General features: G+C 39.0%; 1 protein-coding gene across 1 annotated transcript in view; it reads left to right on the top strand.

Moving 5' to 3' along the window:
* The window catches only part of LOC127625182 (protein FAM222A-like), an 85,139-nt gene extending 68,211 nt beyond the window's left edge, over positions 1–16,928 (top strand). The window contains exon 3 of the mRNA XM_052100293.1: positions 13,619–16,928. Coding sequence (XP_051956253.1) covers positions 13,619–15,066 — 1,448 coding nt within the window. The 3' untranslated portion in view covers positions 15,067–16,928. The remainder of the gene's footprint in view (positions 1–13,618) is intronic.
* Positions 16,929–18,098: the final 1,170 nt, after the last annotated feature.

The raw sequence follows: 18,098 nt of genomic DNA, 5'->3' as shown, positions 1-18,098 counted from the left end.
TTCTCTCTCTCTCCCGTCTGGCGTTGACGCGGTCGTTTATATGCCGCTCTCCCCATGCTCACTGGAATTAGAGACAGGTGTTAGACATAATTTAGCACAGGTGCAAGCGCATTTACTGCTTCTCTCTCTCTGGACGGGTGCTCGACCACGCCCCCGCTGCCACAGTGTACTTAAGGCTCATGAGTCTCACTCGTTCATATGACAGTAGTGATGTAGTTTAAAATACAAATGTAGTTTTTGTTGTATTAAAATTGTGAATAAACAGATTTTTTTTTTTTTAAACCGATGTATTTCATAAATAATAAAAACAATACAATTCTTTTAAAAAAACATGCTTACACTATTGTTTATTTGTCTTTTATGTCTGTAAAATCCACTTGTAGAATGCAATTAAAAATAAATAAATATATAAATTTGAATTGTTTGAATTTTGAAAAGTTTTTTCATCTTCCAGCCACCTTGGCTGGTGGGCTAAAAAGTTAATTCAGCAATACATCGGCTAAACCTTTGATTCTGTGTTTGTTTTAGTTGTGTATTGTATGTTTCTGGACTATTGGAGCACTGCATACTTTTTACACTTCATAGAAGTATACGAAATGGGATTCAGCCAATTCTTTCAGAAGTTTTCTGAAGAACGATCTGAGGCCCATATTTAAACTATAGAATATGTACAACACAACGAGAGGTACCTATGTGCAGTGGAAATACTCTGCTTGGTTCTACATTGCCAGTGTCAGGTCAGGAGTCTTACACGCATATACAATTGAAGTCAGAAGTTTACCTACAGCTTAGCCAAAAACATTTAACATAATTCCTGACATTCCCTGTCTTAGGTCAGTTAGGATCACTACTTTGTATTTTAAGAATGTAAAATGTCAGAATAATAGTAGAGAGAATTATATATTTTTAGCTTTAATTTCTTTCATCACATTCCCAGTGGGTCAGAAGTTTAGTATATGGTAGCATTGCCTTTAAATTGCTTAAAGGATCTCACAATAAATTGCTGCAATTTTGGCCCATTCTTCCAGACAGAACTGGTGTAACAGAGTCAGGTTTGTAGGCCTCCTTGTTCGCACACGCTTTTTAAGTTCTGCCCACAAATTCAGATTGAGGTTAGGGCTTTGTAATGGCCACTCCAATACCTTGAATTTGTTGTCTTTAAGCCATTTTGCCAAAATTTGGTGGTATGCAACCAAGCTTTAACTTCCTAGCTGATGTCTTGAGATGTTGCTTCAATATATCCACATACATTGTCTTCCTCATGATGCCATCTATTACCAGTCCCTCCACCCCCATGCTTCTTTGTTGGCATGGTGTTCTTCGGCTTGCAAGCCTCACCCTTTTTTCTCCAAACATAATGATGGTCATTATGGTCAAATAGATCAATTATTGTTTCATTAGACCAGAGGACATTTCTCCAAAAAGTTAGATCTCTGTCTCCATGTGCACTTGCAAACTGTAGTCTGGCTTTTTTTAATGGTGGTTTTGGAGCAGTGGCTTCTTCCTTGCTGAGCAGCCTTTCAGGTTATTTTGATATAGGACTCGTTTTACTGTGGATATAGATACTTGTCTACCTGTTTCCTCCAGCATCTTCACAAGGTCCTTTGCTGTTGTTCTGGGATTGATTTGCACTTTTCGCACAAAACTAAGTAAATCTCTAGGAGACAGAATGTGTCTTCCTAAGCGGTATGATGGCTGCATGGTCCCATGGTGTTTATACTTGTATTATTGTTTGTACAGATAAACGTGGTACCTTCAGCCATTTGGAAATTGCTCCCAATTTTTTTCTGATGTCTTGGTAGATTTCTTTTGATTTTCCCATTATGTCAAGCAAAGAGGCACTAAGTTTGAAGGTAGGACTTAAAATATATCCACAGGTACACCTCCAATTCAGTACACCTATCAGAAGCAAATTGTCTAAAGGCTTGACATAATTTTCTGGAATTTTTCAAGCTGCTTAAAGGCACAGTTAACTTAATTTATGTAATCTTCTGACTCACTGGAATTGTGATATATAGTAAATTAAAAGTGAAACAATCTGTCTGTAAACAATTGTGGGAAAAATTACTTGTCATGCACAAAGTAGATGTCCTAAACAACTTGCCAAAACTGTAGTTTGCTATTATGAAGTCTGTGGAGTGGTTAAAAAAAATTGTTTTTATGACTTCAACCTAAGTGTATGTAAACATCTGACTTCAACTGTAATGCCCAATGCCAGAGTTGATGGCTGTTAGGTCCCCATCTAAACATTTATGTAGGCAACTCCTCTGCTTTAATAAGTGAGGCTTTGCAAGGGGTAAATGCTTTGAACCTTTTGGAGTTGCATTGCATATGTGTATGTTTCTCAGAATCAGTTCCTGTTTTTCTGTGCCTTGCCACAACCCATATTTGTTGAGGCAATGTTGATGTTGTTTTGTGTGCATTCATTGTTCTGTTGAAACCCAGTGACTGTTAAACCCTTTCACTCCCGCTTCTGCAGGCATGGAAGACACGAATGGACATTTCTGCATTTCTGCATTCTTTCACCATTCAACCATCACTGATGCTTCACATATTAACAGTGCTGAAATATTCAACATCAGCTATGCTTCTGTAATCTGCTAATCTCCATGGGAGGTTGATGTTTTTTAGTGATTAATTGAAAATGCGACTGGAAATATTCAGTTATTTTGTGTCACAACTTCTCTTTCATCTCTGCATCATTTCCTGCAGAAGCCTCCCTGAGGACTCATGCACACATCTGGCCTCTCTCTCTCTCTCTCTCTCTCTCTCTCTCTCTCTCTCTCTCTCTCTCTCTCTCTCTCCAGTCAAGGAGTCTTTATTGACAAGATTGTCAACAGTACTTGTGGTTCCCAATTGGACAAAACAGGAAGTAAATAGGGTGGATAATTTACATACAAAATATGGTATACTTAAGGGATAATGTACAGTCGGCCAGTCGTTATCACAAAGTCCAAATAAATTGTTGAAAACCAAAATTTGAAAATGACATTTTGTGAAAATTACTTACTACAAAACTCTTTGCCAAATAAGTAAATAAATTGACGTGAAACATTTATTTGAGTCCAGGATTATTTGTGTTTCCACATTTTCTACAGCTAGTCTATATTCAAAGTATGTTCTTAGTTCGTAATCTTGACCAACCTATATGAAGATTCAGGTATTTCCCCATTCAGGTAGATAGGTGATGCACTTTCATGACTGGAAATAGCTTCCTGGAAGCATTCCAAAGATGGCTGCCAGTGGACTGACTTGCTAGAAAGACTTCTTGTCTTTGGTTTGTCTCAGGCAATGACCACACTAATACTTTTCTATTTGAAAATACATATATTTTTTTATGTTTACACCTGTTATCCACATTAAAACATTGTTTTCCTCCAACTTAAAATGAGTGTAACACTTTCGATTTCTGCATACCTTAGAAAATAATGATGTCTGTAAACTCAAAAACAGAATTTTTTAATTAAAACGGATTTGTGTACATGTGGCCTTAGTCTGGTGCCTCTGATGGTTCTTAGGTATTCAGCCTTGGGAGTAGTCCTCATTAGTCTCTTTTTAAGGAACTTTTAATTTTCTCTCTTTTTACCTTGATTCGTTGCTTTCAAGAACACATTTATAGCTTGTACAGCCAATTCTACTCTTTTTGTAGGTCCTCCAATTACAATTCTTTCGTCCCACTCTTATCCTTCTGATGCCCCCTTCCAGCACACACACACACACACACACACACACACACTCTTGCTGCTAATTAGGGTATTGTTAATTGAGTATTTAGGATTAAATACTCCTCTACACTGCCTGCTTGCTCAAGGGCTGTTCAGTGAGCGTGAAGGACACACGTCACAGTCTTCTTCACTCTGTCTGGCCTTGCCCTACCCATATCCCTGGCTGACCTGAGCCTTTCCTAGGCTCGCTTGCCCTAACTTATCTTCCCCATGATGGGACATCACCATTCAGACTTTGCAGGTATGTTTTTCTTGTGCGATTCTGCGGCTTGATTGTGTCAATGAGATGGCATTTAGAGAACTGCTGTTCTGACACACGGGCACTCAGTGCCAGCCACGAGTGATTAAGGACAGAGGTCATTCTACTAATTATCCCCCTGCCATCCTGCTTCCCGCAATCTTCCCCTACTGTCCTCTCGCTCTCTCTCTCTCTCTCTCTCTCTCTCTCTCTCTCTCTCTCTCTCTCTCTCTCGCTCTGTGAGTGCTTTGTGCCTGGCAGGACTGGATCATTTGTCCGTATGCCAGAATAGAAAAGGCATGAGTGAATACACTAGCTGAGGACAGCACTAATATTAGAATGCTGGTAAACTTATGGCATCAAAACAGCAAGTGAATGCAATGGATCATTTCAGTAAAAAGAAGACAAATAATCAGTAATAAATGTACAGGACAGGGGCCGGGTGTAATTCAGTTTGTTCTCAATGTGTTTGTGTGATTGAATGTGCGCGCACACACACACACACACACACACACACACACACACACACACACAGAAATAGTAGTTTCTACTCGGTAGAGAGAGAACACGGAATGGCTTCCTGCCTTCCTCGGGGGAAATAATTAATCCGTACAAGGCTGTCGCATGTCGAGATGAAGCAAGTGTGAAGCATTTTGCCCAGGAGGCATTGCAGACTGTTGCCCATGCAGACACCTGTTAGAACTTCTGCCCCACATTAACATACAGCAACCACAACACACCTCACTCCACTGAGCCGACATGTGTGCTATTGTGTGGTTTCATGCCTGTCTATTTACTGGAGTGTGTTTTGTTTGCGTCATGTTTTCTGCAAACTTGTCTCTTGTGTGGATTTGTTATTGAGTTTATCGTGTGAGTGTGTGTGTGTGTGTGTGTGTTTAGGTGTGAGTGTCTGTGTTTAGCACAGGACGCCATCTGCACTGTGCCCGCAAGTGTGATCAGAGATATTGAGCACCAATAAGTCACACAGGTCTGAGCCGATGAAAGATCTCACACTTGCATACACTCATTCAGGTGTTGGTCAACGTGACAGATAATGTTGGTGTAATATCTGGGGAAGGTGAAGTGTAATGTCAAGTGTTTTGAAAGTCAGATGGTGCATTTGTTCATCTGGTTCTTTCTTAAGGTCATGTCTGCATGATAAACAAAGACTTTATGAAGTTTATCACTTATAACTGACTTAAAATCAGGGTTCCAAATGAACTTTTCACCAATACTGCCAATGGCGGGTCAATTGGGTAGTCTTTAGATGGTGTATGTCTTTGATTTGAATCACGTCACATAAATCAGCAAGGGTCAGACTATCATTCCTACTAGTTTAGTCACCAAAGTATTTTTTTTTACTGCCAATTGATGCTTGGTGTGTGTAAACTTATTGGACTCTGCTTATAACCTAACCAGGAACTTGACTTTAGTTTTTTCAAGAAATAGATATATAGAATCACCCACAAATCAGGCAATGAAAAGCAGTTAGTACATTTATATGCACTGTTATAATCGAGCTACATTGGGTTTTTGCTTAGTTGAGCTATAATCTTTGAATGTCCAGTATATGTGACAACACATTCTGGAATATTTAAGTTTGCACATCAACTTTACTTTCCAACTTAGATCAGGAAATAAACTTGCTTTATGAATGTGAAAAAATGGACATGGAAAAAGGAAAAGCCATCTAAAACAATCTGAAACCTTCAGTCTTTGATCACTGAGACATCGGAAGGATATCAATTTAGACTGCTTGATTGATTGACTGTGGTGAATGTTTGATGCTTCCATTGATATCCATATTATATGATATGAAACGCTGTAACTGTGATGTCTGTAACGCATTATTATTTAAAGTAATAAATAGGGGAGCAATTGTTCATCGTACTTAACATGCACACAATGCTGAGTCCAGGTATGGTCTGATTAACATGTGTACTGTATATGCTGGACAAAGATGAGCTACAATTGCATTATCTAGGGCTGTTAGTGTTTGTAAGAAAATATCGGATTGTAACATTTCATTCAGACTTAGACCTGGTCAACACTAACACTTTTTCATTTTAAAATGCATCTTCTTCTCTACGTTTTGGCCTTCTGTCCACACTGAGATGGCGTTTTTGTCAGCGTAATCTAAGCTTTTCAAAAATGCTTTCCCAAGCAGAGTATGTGAGTGGAGTTGAGCGGCAACAATTTCCCCTCACTCCGCTCCAGCTCCACGCCGTGTTGTCCATTTCCCGCTCCTCGTTCTCTCCGCACTCCTGGGTTGTTCGCTCCATGGCAAAATTAGCGCCTAACTACCTCTCCTCTGTAAAGTTATTTCAGTATGCTTTTTAATATCACAACCTTCCATGTAGAATGTGTATTAAATGAAATAAATACACAATACTAGAAGAAAAGTTACAATGTGCTTTATTAGAAAATTTATATTATAATATATTTAGACGGCAATCGATTAAAGTGAAACTGCGCAATATTAATTAATTGATTTGTTCAGTTGGTGTCGTTAAAAGTTAAATTCTGTTTATTGTGGGACATAATAACCTACAGTTAAGATTGAGATGCATTAGATTAGAATGATTATTTAAAATATTTAATAGGGGATGTATGTATTACTGACCTTTAGATTTTCTCTCCACATGTGAACGGATTATCATTGTGATTTTTGTACACGTCTTTTAGGATTTCACGACAAACATTTGATCGTGGCAATCACCTCCCCACTCATGTTCTCCTTCGCCATCCCGTCAATAATTTTCATTGCCAGTTGATGCAAGAATAAAGAGACAATGCACATGTAGTTAAGTCAAGCTTTACCGCAAGCTTAACTCAATAATAGGGAGCGTTAAAACAGAACGCAAAAGTAACCTTCACGCTGGAGGTCGAACACTACCAAGTGCTGCTAGATTTTAAATGAGTATTTTTTTTTTTTATCACATTCTTTCTTGTTATATCAAAAATTCCATCTTTCGTTCATGCCAATAGTGTTTAACATTGCTTAACACGTGGTGAAGTATTGCATTAAGGTCTGTTAACAGGTGTTTTGCCCGTGATGGATCATTAGTGGAGCGCTCTTTGAGCGAGAGAAAACGATGCTCAGATTTTTTTTAAGACCCGCTCCTTGCTCCGGGCAAAATCATGCTGCTCCACTCCCACTCTGCTCACATACTCTGCTCCCAAGTTGCTAAACTGCCATCTTCGCATTGTAGTGTGGACAGGGAAAACAGAGATATCTGAAAACGTTGTTGTCATGTGATGCAACCCAAAAAATCAAGATGGCGGCCCATGTTGTAGCGGTGTTGTTGTGCCTGCTATCCACTTTGATAGTGTTGTTCAAGATAAATGTAACTTTGTATAACCTTCACATTAATGTTCCTTTAAAGGCGACGGGAAGTTTACTCTGAATAGCTGTCTGGCGAAGGGACACGTGGGCAATTGTGTTTCAGACTGTACATGGGAAAGGGATTTTTCGCATGCGCAGTAAGGGGATTAAATACTTTTCATACGTTTTAGTGTGGATGGAGAGCATTTTGAAGACAGTAACGCCGTTTTCAGATGTTTCTGGATTAATGTGGACATAGCCGAATGTGTTTCCATGACCTAAAAAAACACATTATTGTTAATGTCTGATTGAAATCAAACTTTTAAAAGTCTACATAAATACACTGAGGGATGGCTACTTCAACTCGCCTGTCTCTCTCTCTCTTCAACATTGTGCTCATAGCTGCAGTAATAGGTAGAGGTCTTTGTGGGTTGAGCAGCTCTCTATTGGCTTGAAAGGCCTCTAATCCCTGTGGCCTGTGAAGTGTGAAACCCTTTGATGACAGGTCAGTTGCTGGAATCTTTTGCCTGTTGACTAACAACAAGAGCAAGCTACAGAGAGAAAGACAGCAACAGCGGCTTTAGCCATTGTATGAAAGAATTCAACAGAGCAATTTAGACACAGAAAATATGGACCTGTCACCCAAAAACACAGTTGCAATAGCATTAGCTGTGCTTTAATGGTAATTAGCACGTTTTTCGCAAGATGGAATGAAGGTATGAGAGATAGAAGGCTAAGGGGTAGTGACATTGCAAAGCCTGGTTTCTTAATTAAACCATATGATGGTTTATAACCCCCCCCCCCCCCTTACCTAAAGGACATCTGAAAGTGTGCTCCTCCATTTGCATATGGACCAGCTACGCTGCTTTGAAATCCACTGGGTTGTTTTCCCTTTGGAGCCAAAGAAGTGAGGCAACTGTCAGTCTAGTTGTATTGCATACACACACACACACACACATGCACAAAACCTCCCCACCCCCACTTCTGTGCTAGCTGTTGGGGAAACATCAAAGTGCTGTGGCGCTGCTGTCACAGAGGGGGGTTGAAAGTGTCAGCCCCTATGCTGGCCCTGCATGGGCCGGACAGATGCTCCACAGCCCCATTTCATCTGACCCATATAAAACACCTCCAATTAGACTGTGACAGTGCAAAGATGAGCAGCCTTTCATCCGCTGCCCAAGAAGATGCCAACTAACGTACAAACTTTAAACATTCTGCAGACCTCTGTAGCCTCAGGAATGCTTTAAAAAGACTCATTAGACATAAAAGAGCTAGTTCAAAACACTGAGTCTTTGGAATTATTTTAGGTAGAGAAATAGGTAGTGGCTGCAGAAAGTTATTGGGATTTTCAACATTTTCACAGGTTTGCATCTTTTTTTTATTTATGACATTTATTCTTAAGAACATTTATTCAATTTAAAATATGATGCTAAAGTAATCTAAAAATATTTCTTTTAGAAAGGAATATTTCACCCAAAAAACTATTTCGGTCATCATTTACTCATCCTCATGTCATTCCAAACCCATATGTCTTTCTTATTTGCAATGCTATATGACTTGTTTTTTATGTGACAAGCCTTCTGAAGACATTTAATAGCTTTATGTGGGAAACAGACCAAAAAATTAATCATGATTTACTAATAACTCTTCCTGTCTGCTGTAGCTCTGAAATTTAATTCACAATGATGCATTTATAAAAAGCCACTTGGGTTCCAAGACACAAGAGGACCAATGGCATTTTGTGTCATTGACGTCAAACCTGTTGTCAATGTAGCAAAACAATAATGGTCTTGTATTACAAAACAGACATTTTAGAGACCACACAAATTCCAGATAATTTCAAAAATCTTGTTAATGCTGATTTACTTGGTCTTTGTGCATTTGCATTTTATTACAATAAGCACAGAACTGCTAAATAGATTTTTATGTGTGTTTTATTTACTCAAGAAAGCAGATTTGCATGTGGTTTGACACTGTTACTCTGAAACATTAACTGCTTAAGTTAGTTAAATTGACTCTGATTAGATATGCAACATCACTTTTCTCATAGCAATTTTTTTAAATGTGCCATACGGCTTAGAGCACATGGAATGTGTAGATTTAGCTGCTTGAGTGATTGACCCATGCCAGCTTGGAAGCAGAAGAGGAAAGAATGTTTGAAGTGTGACAATCTGAAATGTGACAACTTCCTCACAGCTGGATCCCTTGAGTTTTGGAAAATCGCTCTGACATTTGCTGACGCTGTCATTTGTGGCAGTTTAATTTTAGTCAGAATGATAAAAAAACACCCAAAAAATATATCCCTTTAAAATATCATTTTTGTGAGGGTTGGTAGTCATTTGTGGCAGTTGATTTATCACTTGTAAATTGAGTGCTTTGCCCAGCTTCCCCTCTGCCTTTTTGTAGCACTGAACTAAGTAGCCATGAAATTGCCTGAATAATGTCATTTAAATCCAATCTCAGCACAGCCCTTCACCTCCGCTCATCCTCTCTGCTGCCTCGCGCAGCTTTTTCTCCTTGTTTCACAACTTCATTTTTTTATATTTATATATATATATACAGTATACAGTATATATATTTTGGGGGCTTTTTGCCACTTTTATTCATAGACAATGTTGAGATTAAACAGGAAGGGGAGAGAGAGGGGGGGTGGGGGATGTGTGAATGACCCCATCCAGATTTAAACACTGGTCTCGCACGTGAGCACAACAGCACTGACTGCAAGGCCACAGTTCTGTCGTTTTTCCAACTCCAACCAGAATCTCAAAGCCCTGGATTTCCATGAATAGGTCAGATTCTGGGTACTTTGATCAAGTCCAAACAGAGTCCAATTAAAAAGGGCACTTTGTCTTGATGTCTGAAGACAATTAAAAGTTTAGGCTTATTAGATTTTGTACTATTTCCTGCCCTGCCTGACATGCGGTTAAAGACCTCACTTTTTAATAGCAGTAAGCCAGTAGCATGGTTTTTAATGGAGGTCTCAATCACTTTTCTTTTTTTTTTGCTGAATATTATAATTTTTTAAATAGAAAAAGTAACACAAAGATACATAAAGATGGACAAGGTTAGGGAAATAATACATAAACCAAGTGTAACAGTTTAGAATATTTATATTTAATCAGTAGTATGTCTAAATAGTTTGTCATAAGCCCACAAAACCCCCTGGCAAATTTGTAGAGTACTCCTCAAACAAACCAAAAATAAATAAATAAAAAGGTAACTTACAAACACAAATATGCCTATGTCACACAGGGAGGTACAGCAGCCACACCCACCCAGCCAGTCCTGTCCAAAAGTCCCCATGCCCCAGGACCCCAGAGCGGTGCGCCACACCCCCCTCAAAAGGTCGTCAAATGCCTACAGCCTCTACAATAGCTATATATTCTTCCCCATCTTCATCTTCCTTTCTCTCTCTCCCCTTTCTCTTCCTTTCTCTTTTCCCAGCAGTCTCAGTACATCTGAGTTCCACCCACCAGGTGGCTACATGTTTCTTGCTTTTGCACCCCGGAAAGTTAGAGGAGAGTTGAAGTGTCTCCAATGATCAGGGAGGCTTGAGAGACTGAGTCAAAAAAAAGCATTGACCCCCATGAAGGCAACACACCACACCAAGAGTCAAGGGTACGGAATCCCAATGAGGCCAACTAGTGCAGACTGTCACTATTCCACCAGTTCTTTAGGACAGTACTTAAAAGAAAGTATAGGACCAAAAAAAAAAAGAAAGGTAGATACATATACAGAAAGTACATGCATATACATTGTTCTCATATTGACACTTTATTCAAATATTTTAATAGTATTTAATAGGGTGTGCAATCTTGTAAGGCAAGTGAGGTTTGTAGATGTACGATCTCCACTATACCATGGTGCAGTATAAAGGAGGAGTACTATTATGTAATATAATGTAGTATTTAATATATAACAATACTGTATATATTCAAATATATATAATAGGATAATATAATAATGTGATGAGATGATAAAATAACCATATACAATATGATATATTATAAACCTTCTAATATAATAGAATGGCAAAGATTATGTAAACATACATATTGAGATTTGTGTAGATGGCTATTTTCTATATTTTTAAATATAGAGAACAATAAAAATTTAAAGATGGGGAAAAAAGAAATTTTCATATGTCAGATTTACATGTATGCAAAACGTAAAAATAATATTACAATATTTTAAAATAATTACCAAAGTCTATAACGGTTAGCAGTGATTATGTCCTGGGTTTTCATGGCTAACAGGATGATACTTTTTCATCTACTGGGAAAAAGTTTATAAAATTGGTACCATATTTCAGAACAATTATTTGTACATCAGTTTGATGTAGCAGCTATTTTTTCCATTGATAAATATTCTAATAATAGATTTAAACAATGATTGTTTAATTTTCCAATGTTGTAAAATAGCTATGTCAAAGCTATATACACGGATCAGCCACAACATTAAAATCATCTGCCTAATATTGTGTAGTTCCCCCTCGTGCCTCCAAAACAGCACCAACCCGCATCTCAGAATAGCATTCTGAGATGATATTCTTCTATATTGTACAGAGTGGTTATCTGAGTTACCATACACTTCGTCAGTCAGTACCAGTCTGGCCATTCTCTGTTGACCTCTCTCAACAACAAGGCATTTCCATCCACAGAACAGCCGCTCACTGGATATTTTTTTGTTTGTTTTTGGCACCATTCTGAGTAAACTATAGAGACTGTTGTGCTTGAAAATCCCAGGAGATCAGCAGTTACATAAATACTTAAACTATATATTTTTTTTTAAAATAAGTAAGAAATTATTTCCCCCTAATTACCACCTTCCATGTCTCCCAAATTAGAGATGCTGAGATATTAGTGTTGTCATTATCTTAAATAAAGAAAGCCTATTCATCCCTAGTGAATTTATCAAAATTGGGATCTTCCAGTAGTAAGGTGTTGAATCACCAAGTGGGGGAATTTTAGCACTAAAAGAGTCGATCGGAAGATTTAGCGATATGGGTGCATGGTCATTAAATATTAAAGGGTGTGTTTTGGTGTTAAAAAACTAGTTATGAATTCCCAGTGGGCAGAGTTTCAGAGAGAGGTAATGTAGGTCTGTCTCTTCATTTGGAGATTGGTCTGATTGAATGATTGAGAAATTGGCCAGGCCACGGCTAAGACCTACTGGTACTACTTATAAATCTCAAATGTTTCAGTGCAATTAAACAAGCCTTTTATCCTCTTTACTTTGTGCTCGTTCTCCTTTCCATCTCCAGGGGTAACCCAATTTTGAACAAAAGGGAGGCCACATTAGTTTCACAAAGCACTGGTTTAATAATGCCTTGGGTGCCTGATTTTGAGTTAAAAAAGTGCTATTTATCCTGGAATAAACCTCTTTTGGAAGAGAGAGAGAGAGAGACTTTTATTTACTTATGTTCATAATGTCCTGTTAAATGTTTTTTTTTTTTTTTATATTGTATTGTGTATATTGTTATATTATATTTTATTTGATTCATTACCTGGCACCTTATATTAATTCTATCTTTATTGTTATTTGTTACTATTTTATTATTATTATTTGTCTTGTCATTATCTGTTTTTATCTGTATCTGATTGTATGTAAACACAATCATGCCAATAAAGTACTTTTAAATTGAGAGAGAGAGAAAGAACAGGGCAAGGAATTAAATATAGTTTCTATAGGGAGGTAGGAACATTCAGTATTAACAACATTGTAAATTATGTGGCTGAAGTTTTTACAGTTAGCTTTATGTTCCTAGCAGCCACTTTCTTACCAATGCAGGTTACAAGAAAACTACACAAATCAGGTTAATGCCAATTACTACACAGTACAGAATACAGTACATAATGCATGGGTGTATGTCATGGAAGGGCCTAGTTTTCTTTAAGGAGCATGAACAGGCATAACTGGGCAGTTGTTGTGAAGTGGTCCACCAAGAATAGCAGGTCATCTAGGGTGACAATCCCAAGAGGCAAAGACTGTTTGACATTCAGGGAGAATGATTTGATGATTTGGTGATGGAGGTTTTGGCTAGAAGGAAAAACTTGAGGTGATGGGTTGACATCCAGAAGTCAGAAATGTGGAGACAGAAGCTCTCATAAAGCTAGACACACATGTTTCAACTGCTATGGATTGGGTTGCGCAAACAAGTACAGAATATAGAGTGCCAACACAAAAGGAGGACTTTTCAAACTAAAGTAGATGGCAACCAGAAGCTATCAATCTCTAAACAAGACAAAAAAGGTGGTCCATGCTTCTGTTGCGCTATATTTCAAGCCTTCTAAATCTGAATCTTGATATCCTTGTGTTTTTGCCTTGCAGGTGAGCTGACTATCCCCATGCCTTCCCCGCGCTACCCAAGCACAGCAGAGCTGGATGCCTATGCGCAGAAGACGGCCAATAACCCACTGTCCATCAAGATCTTCCCCACGAATATCAGGGTCCCTCAACACAAGCATCTTAACCGGACTGTGAACGGATATGACACCACTGGACAGCGCTACAGCCCCTACCCCCACTTCCACACTGGAGGCTACCAGGGTCTGCTGGCAATCGTTAAAGTCTCATCATCATCCTCATCATCCTCAATATCCTTATCATCTTTTGTACCCTCAACAAAGGGCGTTCTCAAAAACTCAGATGGCAGGAGGACTAAGCTGTCTCCGGCGCAGATAGCAGTAGCGCCTTATCCACCTCCAAACAGCAGCACTTTAGGTCATTGCCATGGACATAAAATTTACCATGCAGGGCCTCACAAACCCCCAGAGGCCACCACTCTATCGGTTCCTCCCAATGTCACTGTGGCTGGCTCCGTGATCCCTGTGGCAGGGGGCCGAGGGTTGAATCTCCCTCCTCAGTCAAACCTTCCCTCCATCCAGAGCATCATTTACCAGATCAACCAGCACTGCCAAGCCCAGGCTCTGCAGCAGGTGTGTCAAAACGGGATGTCTACGGGCGCACCGAACCCCAGCCCATCCAAACAAGAGACCATCAACTCCTCAGGGGGGATTTACGTCACTAGTGTGGCTCCACAGGGAAACATGGCCTATTCTGGGACGGTGTTACCAGGGCAGAATGGGGAGGTGATGAAGGCTGCAGTGTATCCTGAAAGTATGGACTATCTGCTGTGGCAGAAGCAACAACAGCAGCAGGCAGTGTTGAGGATGTACAGTGGAGGAAGTGGAGGAGGAGCTGTCAGCAAGTCGCCCGAAACTTGCGCTCCAGGTGCATCTATCATGCTGGGTGGGGCGCAGGTATCCTCTAGAGGTTATCCAATGACGGCCAGTACGAGTGGCGGGGGTGGACTTGACAAGGTCAGCTCCTCCCCTTTGAACTGTGTGGGCATGCATGGGAACTTTTCCGTTGGGCAGTACTTCGCCCCTCCTTGGAACAGTGTTCTAGTTACACCAGACAGTGACTGCTACAACCCTCAAGAGCTGCCTGGAGCTACCACCACAACTGCACCATTGACAGGGCACAGGGAGCTAGGATTCCCCCACCGTCATCAACATCCTCATCACCACCACCACCACCATCATCATCACCCTCCCATAGACAGCACTGGGGGGTTGTGCTGCAGTTTGCCCAGTAAAAACCCCTGTAATACGTCAGTGTTAAGTAGCAGTCTGCAATCACTAGAATACCTGATCAATGACATCCATCCTCCCTGCATCAAGGAGCAGATGTTGGGGAAGGGATATGAGACTGTGTCTGTGCCGAGACTGTTGGACCACCAACATGCACACATCCGCCTCCCTGTTTACAGATAAGAAGAGACATACCGGGTGGCAGTGGGTCAAGCTGACCCATTTAAAGACCTACTGGAAAGTCTTTAATCAAAAACTACAGATGTTCCCATTGCAAGTTGCCTAGATTTGCAGTGGAATTTTTGTGATACTGCTCTAAGCAGACTGGGGAAGTCTGGATCAAAATACAGAATGAATGCTGGAAAGCCTCTCGGCTTAGAGCTGGGAGAGAATGGCTGGCTGGGAAATGGAATGTTGCAAGATCCTAAATGCAGATATGCAGATTATGTTGTACTTTTTTAGTTTTTTGGCCAAGAGGGATTTTTGGTTGTTTTCAAGTTGTTTCTTTTTGTGATTATTTCCTTTTAATTATTTTATCAGGCTAATAAATGTTTTATTTAATTTTTTTGGATGCGAATCAATGGAAATGAAGTAAATTATATTTGCCTCCTCTCCTCCCGATATAGCGAGTAACTGATTGGGATTAGCATGATGAAGATGATGGTCTTAAAGTTACAGTATTTATAAAAGTACATAGCTGAACCTGTTCCCACAAAACACTGTAAAAGGGTAAAGGTACACACATTTCAGAATTGCAGAGACCAGCAAGATCAGTGCTTTTAGGTGAAGTTAATTGGTGTTTCATTGAATTGAAAAAATCTTAGCAGTAATAATTAGGGTTTTTTCAGAGAAATTGTTCTGCTTGGGGTGTGAAATCTTAAAGTGAAAGTACAGGGATGTTGAAAATTAGAAGTTTGAATATAATGTATTTAAAGAACTTGAAGACTTGAACCTATTTTTGTTGTTTTATATATTTGTAGTATATAATATGCTTTGGCTGCTAAGGGAATAAGAGTGTAAAATGCTTAGGGTTTTTAATGTTTCATTTTGTTTTGATTTTATTCTCCTTTGGCTGCAGTATAGTTTCAGCTGTTCTCATGATTTAATCACCGTTGAGAACAAACAACATAATCAGCTCATTTATTTGCCTACACTGGATTCCACACTCTCCAAATACACAGATTTAATGGTTACAAAAAAATTGTTGCTCTGCAATGAGACAGCCCTCAAGTTTGGGCCTATCAGGCTTTTTGGCATGTCTTTAGATGGAACATCATATAAACACATATTATACTTAAACAAATCTGATTTCAAATTCTGAAAATAAGCTGTCTGTTGTCTTCAGAGCTGAAAGTTTTGATTGGTTGGGGAACAAATTGCCTCCCTCATTTCTTTGAATTAGCGATGTGAAAGCTATTGCTAATAGTATTGCCACACTCAAGTAAGCAAAAACCTGAGGGCAGCCGACTTATCAAAGGTGTCACTTGACCATTCCTCTTTTTGAATTGATAAAAACAATCATTGTGGTGCCTCTCAAACAGAGATGGAAGGAGAGAGAGTGAGATGTTTCTGTCAGCTCTGTAGTAGCGGTTTGAGCAGGGTTTAGGCCGCTTATAAGCTTTGTCTCGACACTGAAATATTTGTTCTGACTGTGACTTTCCTGTGAATGTACTGCACTTAGATTACTGAGAAGACTAATGCCTTGTGGGACAGAGAGGGGTAAAATAAAGAAACATTTGATGGGCACATAGTCCACTGCGTTAAATGAGCATTTCTTTTGTCAGTCAAATCTCAGCTGTAAATTGAATTTAGAAATTCGAGCGAGGTGACTGTGGGGGTTTCTGTTGGAGGCAAAAGCTGGCTACAGTCTAGATTTATGAAGTGCAATTATTATGACTGTATTAACAATTTCGTTTTTTCTGAGCTGACACCAAAAAAAAATGTAAACTACAGCAGTGTCTACATTCCCAATGTACCACATACTCATTCCCTTCTTGTTTTGAGGTGCGAAATAAACTGATTTTAAGAATTTATTGAAAAACCCACATGTTTGTTTTGACCTTGTTTTTATTCCAAAAATATTTCCTAAAACCAATAAAAAGGCACTCTAATGGACACTCTGGACTAGTTCGAAATGTGGAAAATAAAGTTTCTTTTAACTGATTACTCATAGAAATCTCTAAAGTAACACACTTTTGGGCTTTTTAGACCTTGGTTAACGCAATCCTGGATTATTTTTTGACCTTCATATTTTGTGATTTCAAAGTACATTCGCAAACCGGTGTTCTGATACGCGTTCTTTTCTGCTATTTAAAATCTTTTGATTTAAAAAACCCTTGATTTTACAAGGGCAGCACAAAACCTGTATTAATAACTGTTTATCCATCTGTAGAAAATGTCACTTCATCACTCAAGATAACACATTTGCTGTCACTGTTTGACATTTTCCGTCAGGATGCCGCACACAGTATGTGGAAGTTTTACAACTGTTTAAAGCACATTAATATTTAAAGCAGCAAACATTTTTCAGTTTATGATTGGTTGTCTGTTGCTAAACAACTCGCCGTAACATTCAAGCACCACATGTGTTTCACATTGTTAACCTTTGGCACCACATTTCAGAGTTTTACAAAGTGTAAACATTGCTTAACCCAATGTTAAAAATGGCCTTAACCTGGGGGTTAAAAAATAGTAGTGTGAAAAGTCAGTCCAGTCTCATTTTAATACAAGAACGTAAAAACAATTTGTCCATAAACACAACTATTAATTATTTTTCAAAACGCATTCCTCAAAAAATATTTTACTGAGTAATAAAATGTGTAGCTTCCCGTGTTTCTCTGCTTGGAACTTTGAAGCTGAAAAAATGTTTATGTTGTCAGAGAGCCGCTAAAATACTTTGCTACATTGTATCTCCTCTGAAAACAGCGAAACGCTAGTGTTTCTCCTCAGAGATCCTGTCTTTGTTGAGTACCCATGTAAGAAATGATTGTTTTAGTCAGACTGAGCAAGCTTGGAGTGTGCCGTATTGATCTGCTCTAGATTTGTTCTTAAAAGTGCACCGTTCTCTTTGAAGACAAACAAGGGGACCTGTATGGAATACATGCAGTACACCTGAACTCAGACATGCATGTTATCAAGGATATCACCGCTTAACACTGCACCGATGGACTAAAAGTTTGAAATTATGTAAACTACATGGCCAAAACTATGTAGAT

This window comes from Xyrauchen texanus, chromosome 3 (genome assembly GCF_025860055.1).
Source record: "Xyrauchen texanus isolate HMW12.3.18 chromosome 3, RBS_HiC_50CHRs, whole genome shotgun sequence".
Classification (NCBI taxonomy): Eukaryota; Metazoa; Chordata; class Actinopteri; order Cypriniformes; family Catostomidae; genus Xyrauchen; species Xyrauchen texanus.
This window is presented reverse-complemented; position numbering and strand designations above follow the sequence as displayed.